Source organism: Babylonia areolata, chromosome 23 (genome assembly GCF_041734735.1).
Source record: "Babylonia areolata isolate BAREFJ2019XMU chromosome 23, ASM4173473v1, whole genome shotgun sequence".
NCBI classification, from domain to species: Eukaryota; Metazoa; Mollusca; class Gastropoda; order Neogastropoda; family Buccinidae; genus Babylonia; species Babylonia areolata.
Genome location: NC_134898.1, coordinates 40,605,360 through 40,615,359, shown reverse-complemented (window position 1 = coordinate 40,615,359; position 10,000 = coordinate 40,605,360). Strand labels below are relative to the sequence as shown.

The 10,000-nt window shown below is 47.0% G+C and overlaps 1 protein-coding gene across 1 annotated transcript in view; it reads left to right on the top strand.

Annotated features, from left to right (window-relative positions):
- The first annotated feature begins 2,631 nt into the window (after window positions 1-2,631).
- Window positions 2,632-10,000, top strand: part of LOC143297677 (uncharacterized) — a 9,537-nt gene continuing 2,168 nt past the window's right edge. Inside the window, exon 1 of the mRNA XM_076610096.1 lies at window positions 2,632-2,856. Within this exon, the coding sequence (XP_076466211.1) occupies window positions 2,632-2,856 (225 nt within the window). The remainder of the gene's footprint in view (window positions 2,857-10,000) is intronic.

Genomic DNA, 10,000 nt, shown 5'->3' with positions numbered 1-10,000 from the left:
TCCATGAACGTGCCGGTTAGTGTGTTGTGGTGGGGTATGGTACTTTCCGTCACTTGGACACCGTCGACCCTCACTCCTATACACGGTGGCTTATCACATTCTTGTCGAGTGTCCAAGAACAAGACATGCCTGTTAAAAAAAACAACAACACAAAAACCCAGCTCACTAACCTGTTTCCACTGAACACGTATTTTTTCCTTAGAAAATGTTTTAAATAATTACATTTTACTCCGACAAATTTGTAGCATGTTTGAACCAAAGTCCAGGTTGGTATCGATATTGTTTACGTTATAATAAGCATGTTGTTTTTTTTTTCCTGTAAAAGGAATGTTTGAGATAGTTACACTTTACTTTCTGTCAGTCCAATCTTTCGCAGCTCTTCCTTTTAACCTCCGCATCTGTTTTGTGTCTCTTTCCCTGTCTCAGTCATCCCACCACCTGTTACCATTGCCCCCGGCAACCCCTTCCCCAATCCCCACGTGCATGCTTACACATAATGATAATAATGATCATGATCATTATTGTTATCATTATCATTATTATCATACAGCTCACCATCCAGAAATATGTTCCAGGTACTTTGCAGAAACACTTTTGTTTCACACACACACACACACACACACACACACACACACACACACACACACACACACACACACACATACGTACTTATATGCATACGTGTATACAAATAAGTGCGCGTGCGCACGATCAAATATTACCTACACACAAATATGCACTCGTACACATCATTGCATGTGCATGCGTGCACACACTACACTATCCTCGTCTGATACCAATTAACAGTGAAAAGACGCTAAGCTAAAGAAAGAAACACACACACACGCGCACACACACACAGCACACAACTCACACACAGACACGCAACACACACACACACACACACACACACACACACACACACACACACACACACACACACACACACACGCACACGCAAACACGCACACACACAGACACAACTCACACACAGACACGCAACACACACACACACACACACACACACACACACACACACACACACACACACACACACACACAGAGAGAGAGAGAGAGAGAGAGAGAGAGAGAGAGAGAGAGAGAGAGAGAGAGAGAGATGTATGTATGTATGTACGTGTGTATGTATCTATAATTTTATTATCATCACACTTACACACAGTAACGCACGCACACACACACACAACACACACACACACACACACACACACACACACAGACACACACACACACACACACACACACACACACACACACACACACACACACACACACACACACACACACACACACACACACACACACACACACACACACAGTCACACAGAGAGAGGGAGCTCCCGTTGTTATTTTTCAGAATATCCCCCAGAAAAGAAAAAAAATCAAAACAAAACTAAACAAAGAAACCAGTCAATACTGTGTGCAGGAAACAAGTCATTAATGACATTTCGCTCTGTGTTTCACTTCTATCCTCCGTCACTAGCTCTACACACACACACACACACACACACACACACACACACACACACACACACACACACATACACACACACACACACACTCACACACACACACACACACACACACACACACACACACACACACACACACACACACCATAGGCTACCGCAAGACAATTGGCTTTCTGTTTCGTTCATTTTACCCTTGTGTATATGCTTCTATTTATCTGATCTTTCTCCTCTTTTAGAGTGGGGTGGGGTGTGTGGGGGGGGGTGGGGGGAGCACGAGGGGAAGTGGGGGGGGGGGGGCCTAGTGGAGGAGAGGAGGGGTCTTTTCCTTTGTTTTCCTGCATTGATTTGTTCTGTAACAGACCAGACTTCCTGCATCCTTGAACGCTATAAATGGAAAACATTGTACATTGCACATTGGCACAACATAATCATCTTCTGACTTCGAATGAATGATCGGGAAGAAGGCAGAAAGACTGTTTGTAAAACGAAAGTGGGAAGACTAAAAGAACTGTGCACATGAGTGTCAACCACAAAGCAGAATGACTGCAAAGTATGCCTGTAAATTAGTGTCAAGAGCAAAGCGGTAAGACTGTAAAATAAGTACTTGTTCAGTAGACAGCAGAAACACTGCAGTCAAACGGAGGTAGGATTGTCAAATAACCTGTAGATACCTGTTCAGTAGACAGCAGAAACACTGCAGACAAACGGAGGTAGGATTGTCAAATAACCTGTAGATACCTGTTCTGTACACAGCAGAAACACTGCAGACAAACGGAGGTAGGATTGTCAAATAACCTGTAGATACCTGTTCTGTACACAGCAGAAACACTGCAGACAAACGGAGGTAGGATTGTCAAATAACCTGTAGATACCTGTTCAGTAGACAGCAGAAACACTGCAGTCAAACGGAGGTAGGATTGTCAAATAACCTGTAGATACCTGTTCAGTAGACAGCAGAAACACTGCAGTCAAACGGAGGTAGGATTGTCAAATAACCTGTAGATACCTGTTCAGTAGACAGCAGAAACACTGCAGTCAGGCTGAGTTAGAAGGACTGTCAAATAACCTGTAAATTCCTGTTCAGTAGACAACAGAAAACGACCGCAAGTCAAACGGAGGCAGAAGCTCTTTCAGATCAAACATGTCTGTCAACGCCAGCCCAAGCACAGAAACAGGGGAGAGCAGCGTTGGGGTGGTGGGTGGGGGTCGGGATGGGGCAGACGACAGCCCCTGGGACACCTCGGACCCCTTCGTCAGCGCCCATACCCGTGACCTTGTCCTGACCTTGCTCAAGTGCTACATGCGCCAAGTGATCTGCTTTCTGGGAGTTCCTGGAAACGTTCTCTGTTGCCTCGTCTTCTTCAAGGTTAGGCTCGTTTCAAGGCTGCCTTCACAGTTTGCCTGTGTACCCAGTTCACCTGTGTGTGTGTGCGTGTGTGTGTGTGTGTGTGTGCATGCGACCGCGGTTTTATCCGTGGTTCAGGGCTTATCGCATCATCAATTGCCGGGCTGGTCACATGATTAAGGAAACTTTGTCAGCAAATGGCGACTGTTTTGCAGGGTGTTTGAAACAATTTCTCAGCAAGGTTTGACTTTTTGTTTTGTTTTAGCCATCCAGAGAGAGAGATAGAGAGATGGTGAGGGAAAAAGTGTACAAGGAAGAAAAGCATGTCTTAAAATATGGTAATAATTACTTCCTTCCCCTCCCTCTTTTCCCCTCGTGGCAGTGACAATGGGGTGTGGGTCGTATCATTGCTAAATATCAATGGTCCCATCTTGTGTTCGCTTGGCTTGGTGATGGTCTAGAGGTAACGCGTCCGCCTAGGAAACGAGAGAGTCTGAGCGCGCTGGTTCGAATCACGACTCAGTCGCCAATATTTTCTCCCCCTCCACTAGACCTTGAGTGGTGCTCTGGACGCTAGTCATTCGGATGAGACGATAAACCGAGGTCCCGTGTGCAGCATGCATTTAGCGCACGTAAAAGAACCCACGGTAATGAAAGGGTTGTCCCTGGCAAAATTCAGTAGAAAAATCCACTTCGATAGAAAAAACAAATAAAACTGCACGCAGGAAAAAAAAATAATAAAAAGTGGGTGGCGCTCTCAATGTAGCGACGCGCTATCCCTGAGGAGAACAGCCCGAATTTCACACAGAGAAATCTCTTGTGGCAAAAAGGAGAAATACAGATACAAATGCTCTGCAATCTTCCCATCGAACAACTTGTTTCTTTGAGCACTGGGGACATGAGTCCAAACCAACCCCTCGACTGCTCAGCATCCTGCAAGGCTCAGTTTTTGGGGTGGTATGGATCAGTGTTCACACGCGGCCCCGGGCATTGTGTGCACGTGTCAAATGATTGGTATAAGGAAATGTCCGGCGCTTCCTTTTTTTTTAGAGAGAAAGTTTCTGGATTTGTTCCACTGTACCTTTAATCAACCTGTGTGCTGGCTGAATCGGCAGCATAAGCAGCATTGACTTGAAGTTGTGTACCTTGTGAATGGAGAGAGTTACCATTGTTATTCGTTAATCAGTCTTCTGTATTTTTTCACCTTTTAGGATCAGTCTCTCATCAACTGTGTGCTGATGTGTGTTAAAGCATGGGTCTCAGAAAAAAAAAGAACCAAAAGAAAAGAGCACTGGGTTCTAACAGTATTTGAAATATATAATCTGTGTTCGCATTGACTTTGTCTGAGTGTGGAAAATGCTTGATCCATGATCGCGTTATCTCAGATCTGACAGAGTCAGAAATGTCTCGATCTGTGGTCACGTTATCTCAGCCCTGATAGTGTGGGAAATATTTGATCTATGGTTACATTGACCAAGTCAACATTGACAGTCCTAACGTGTCCTATCTTTCTGACCAAGTCAACATTGACAGTCCTGACGTGTCCTATCTTTCTGACCAAGTCAACATTGACAGTCCTGACGTGTCCTATCTTTCTGACCACGTCAACATTGACAGTCCTGACGTGTCCTATCTTTCTGACCAAGTCAACATTGACAGTCCTGACGTGTCCTATCTTTCTGACCAAGTCACCATTGACAGTCCTGTCGTGTCCTATCTTTCTGACCACGTCAACATTGACAGTCCTGACGTGTCCTATCTTTCTGACCACGTCAACATTGACAGTCCTGTCGTGTCCTATCTTTCTGACCACGTCATCATTGACAGTCCTGACGTGTCCTATCTTTCTGACCAAGTCAACATTGACAGTCCTGACGTGTCCTATCTTTCTGACCACGTCAACATTGACAGTCCTGACGTGTCCTATCTTTCTGACCAACATTCACAGTCCACTGACTGGGGGTTGTGGGTGGGTGGGTGGGGGCAGGGGGGGGAGGAGAGTGGATGGAGGGAGGAGGGAGAGGTGTGTGTGCGTCGATGTATGTATGGGGGGTGTTGGAAGAGGTGAGTTGTGAGTGATGTTTCTCTGTTTTTTGGGTTTTTTTTTAATATTAGTATTTTCAATAAGTTTTTAAATCTTCTTTTATATTATATTCCTGCGCTTATTCAAACCACGTATTGTCCAATGCTTGAAGTCCTGCAATGAAAGCGCTATATGAATGCACAGTATTTCGACTATATAACACTCAGCTTATGTCACAGATTGACTTAAGTTAACATTTGGGCCAACAGCAAACTGAGAGCTGTATTATCGATCGTTTCTCCATTGCAATTGGAAATTATCTACGGCTTAGCCTTTTGTGAATGACTGTGACTCTCAAACTAGGAGGCAAAAGTGCTGCAGCCCTGGGGGCTAGTTGTCGTTTGGGAACCATCCCAACGCCGACTGTCCTAAAACCCTTTTGTCCGAGAGAGTGGGGATTACTTGAGCAAGACGCTCTCCACCACAATCAAAGTATTGCCCAGACATTCGGGGCTTGTATTTACCTCCTCTGCTAATCTGATGGTAGTCGAACACGACTGACTGTCATATAAATTATCAGTAGTAGTAGTCGTCGTCGTAGTAGTAGTAGTTGTAGTGGTAGTGGCAGCGTTATTGTTAGCATTTTAATTGATTTTGTGATGTGCAGTTTTCTGCCCATATTGATTTTTTTTTTTTTATACGGAGTGTAAAAAAACAAAGTTTCATCATATGAAGCACTGTTTATACAATGATAAAGTAAAGATGTGTAAATAGAAGGCGAGTACACGTTGGTTTGATTTTTATTTACATGATGATTCCCATCTCTTTTTTGGCCATCACTGTTCACATAGTTTTGCTTATTGATGGAGATGCACTGTGGCTCTGTTAACCCACCCGCAACCCCCACCCTGGGTTTTTTTTTTGTTTTTTTGTTGTTGTTGTTGTTTTCAAAATAAGTAATGTTGATTATTGTCATTATTATTTGTAGCATGACGTTATGTAATTATTCTTGTAATATGCCGCCCCCCCCCACCCACCCACCCCCACCCCCTTCTCTCTCCTGTTCTCTCTCCCTCTCTCTCGCTGTCTCTCCCTCTGTCTGAATCCCTTCCTTTCTCTTTCCCTACCTCTGGGTGTGTGTGGTTGTCTTCCCTATGTTTTGTCTGTTTGAAATCAAAAGAACAATCGATATATGTACAACACAAACTTTGATATTTGAAATAGTGACATGAGCTTCATCATGATATATGCTATGTATGTGCTCTCTTTTTTCATTTTCTTGTTCATATGTTACACATGTTGTACTGTATGCCAAAAAAGGAATTTTAAAAAAAAGAAGAAAAAGACAAAAAAAAAAAAAAAAAAAAAATCACAAAAAAATTTGGAATATTGTTCGTGACATTTCTTTCGTTAGATAGGAAACTCATTATGTTTGCGACATTTGACACTGAAGTGGGATATATTCTGCATAATCTATTTTCCTCGGTGTGTGTGTGTGTGTGTGTGTGTGTGTGTGTGTGTGTGTGTGTGTGTGTGTGTGTGTGTGTGTGTGTGTGTGTGTGTGTGATGTACCCCTGGGATAAGGCGTTTGGAGAACAATTTGCGTAACATATATTATATAGAGATTATATGGATTATCTTATACATATTGTTTTCTGCCAACTTTCGGATCCTACGAACACGTTCCCATATTGGAGTACGGCACACACACACACACACACACACACACACACACACACACACACACACACACACACACACACACACACACACACAAATATACGTGTGTATGCATGTATATACGTATATAGGGGGTTAGGGGTGCACGAGAGGGGTAGTACCTCTAGAGGGGGGCTTGTCACGCTCTTCAGGGAGTGGTTCGTTCTCTATTGGTCCCCACCGGCACCCAGCTCTCACCTATGGGTCCTAGAAGCTGCTAGCATGCGGCAGCGCTCAATCCCCGGGCAACAGCTTTGACAGGCTGGCTAAACTAGGCGAGGGTAGCCGACGGGTCTCAAACCCTTGGTGAGTTAGGGCTTGTCTACCCAAGCATGTGAAGACTGGATCCGGCGGACTCTGCGGAAGAAACCTTCATGGTTCAACGGAGAGGAAGGTGGTTGCAGCAGAGCATTGTGGAGTGCTGAGGGCAGGATGAGGCACATAGGACATCCTGGTCATCCACTGCATCCGTATCCATCTCCAGTCGTCTTGACCTCGTTTTGCCACTGGATACAGACGGTCTCGGACAAGAGAGTGAGGTCGACGGTGCGCAACTCCTCCTCACTGTAAACAAAGTCATCGCGCAAGTCATCAGTCATCCTTCATCCCATACCATCATTTTCCCCAAGCCCTGTGGCGACAGGCGAGCGACGAAGCGACAGGTGTGGGTACACTGGCAGTCGTAGTCGCGGACCTGCACAAAGGCGGCTTAGGCCATAGGGTCGTTTTTCACCGACTGGAGCAGCGGTGGAGATCGGCAGCCCCCAGAGCGACTGAGCAGCCCTCTTCAGGACAGCACTGCTCACCTCCATGGCATGAGGAAGGGGTTAGAAGAGGTGCCCTAAACATTGCCTGCTCCACACCACCCTAGTCAGCATACCGCGGCTGACGGGGACCCTACTCAAGCGGTCGACACACAAAGGAAAGAAAGAAGAAAACAAAGAGCACCCCATTGACCATTGCCACATGGAACGTGCGTACGCTTCTGGACAGAGGCGACTCAGACAGACCACAGAGACGCACAGCACTCATTTCGAGTGAACTAGCCAGGTACAACATCGACATCGCTGCCTTAAGTGAGACCAGACTGGCAGAAGAAGGCGAACTCAGTGAGCGAGGCGCAGTCTACACCTTCTTTTGGAGTGGTCGCGGACCTGAAGAGAGACGTGAGGCTGGAGTTGGCTTTGCAGTGAAGACAACCCTCGTTGGCAAGCTGGCTGGCCCCCCAAAAGGAGTGAACGATCGCCTGATGACGATGAAACTCCCTTTATGCAACGGGAAGAAGTTTACCACCATTGTCAGCGCCTACGCACCCACCATGACCAACCCGGGTGAGATCAAGGACAAGTTCTACGAGGACCTGAACGCTGTCATCACCACTGTTCCCAACGCAGACAAGCTCATTATTCTTGGTGACTTTAACGCGAGAGTTGGCTGTGACAGCACCTCCTGCGATGGCGTGATTGGGAAGCATGGGTTGGTAACTGTAACAGCAATGGTCAATTACTTCTCCAGACATATGCCGAGCACGACCTTCTTATCACAAACACCGTCTTCTGCCTCCCTACCCGTAACAGGACGTCATGGATGTATCCTCACTCTGGGCATTGGCATCTCATTGACTTTGTCATCGTCGGGAAGAGGGACAGGCAGGACGTACGAGTCACGAGGGCCATGTGCGGCGCTGAGTGCTGGACAGACCACCGTCAAACTCAACCTCCGCATCCAGCCTAAGAGACGGCCTCAGGGCATGAAAGCACCCAAACGCCTGAATGTCAACAAGCTGGAGCTAGGCAGCATCAAGCAGAGCTTTGCTAACACCCTGGAGGAATGCCTTGTCCACCGTGCTGGACAACCAGAATGTGGAGGCAGCATGGGGCGCACTGCATGAGACGGTGTACAACACTGCCATGGAGTGCCTGGGGCCTTCTGCCAGGAAGCACAAAGACTGGTTTGATGAGAACTGCACTGAGATCAAGCAGCTGCTGGAAGACAAACGCCAAGCCTACAGAGCCCACATTGAAGAAAAGAAAGACATACTGAAGAGCGCACGCAGCATCATCCAACTGAAGCTGCGGCAGATACAGGATTCCTGGTTGAGCAACAAAGCTGATGAGATCCAGGGCTTTGCAGACAGGAACGACATGAAGAACTTCTATAACGGCCTGAAAGAAGTCTATGGTCCCACCACCTCCCGATCTGCTCCACTCCTCAGTGCTGATGGTTCTACCTTAATCACTGACAAGGACGGGATCCTTGAGAGATGGGCTGGACACTTTGACAGCGTATTGAACCGCCCTTCCACCATCAATGATGAAGCCATCGACCGACTCCCCCAGGTGCCAGTCAGTGAGTCGTTGGATACCATTCCAACTTTGGAGGAGACCCAGAAAACTATCCGTGTGATATCCAATGGCAAAGCCCCTGGCTCAGGCTCCATTCCAGCTGAGATCTACAAAGAAGGTGGTATGGCGCTGACTGAGAAGCTTCATCAGGTGTTCCAGCTCATCTGGCAGCATGAGGCAGTTCCACAGGACTTCAAAGACGCTTCCATCATACACCTGTACAAGCGCAAAGGAAATCGTCAGGCCTGTGACAACCATCGTGGAATATCCCTGCTGTCCGTCGCAGGTAAGACTCTGGCCAGAGTGCTACTCAACCGTCTCATAGCGCACCTTGAGCAAGGTCTCCTACCAGAGTCAGTGTGGCTTCCAGAAAGAACGCGAGACTATCGACATGGTGTTTGCTGCCAGGCAGCTCCAGGAGAAGTGTCAGGAACAGAACGCCGACCTTTACTCCACCTATGTCGATCTGACCAAGGCCTTCGATACTGTTAGCAGAGATGGCCTTTGGAGAATCATGGCGAAGTACGGATGTCCCAGAAAGTTCATCACCATCATACGGCAACTACACGATGGGATGCTGGCCCGAGTCCAAGACAACGGAGAGACTTCAGAACCATTCCCTGTCTCCAACGGAGTCAAGCAAGGGTGTGTTCTTGCCCCCACCCTGTTCAGTCTCATGTTTTCAGCCATGCTGACAGATGCCTTCAGAGACGCTGACGTAGGCATTGGCATCAGGTACCGCACAGATGGCTCACTCTTCATCCTCAGGAGGCTTCAAGCAAAAACAAAGGTGAGGACAGACACCATCAACGACTTCCTGTTTGCTGATGACTGCGCTCTCAACGCTGCCTCCGAAGCTGACATGCAACACAGCGTCGACAAGTTCTCTGCTGCCTGTGACAACTTTGGTCTCAAAATCAGCACAAAGAATACTGAGGTGATGCACCAGCCAGCTCCAGGAAAGCCTTACGTTGAACCAAACATCTTCATCAACGGGCAAGGACTGAACGCGGTGGACAAGTTCACATACCTGGGCAGTACACTCTCTCGCACAGTTGTCATCGACGACGAAGTGAAT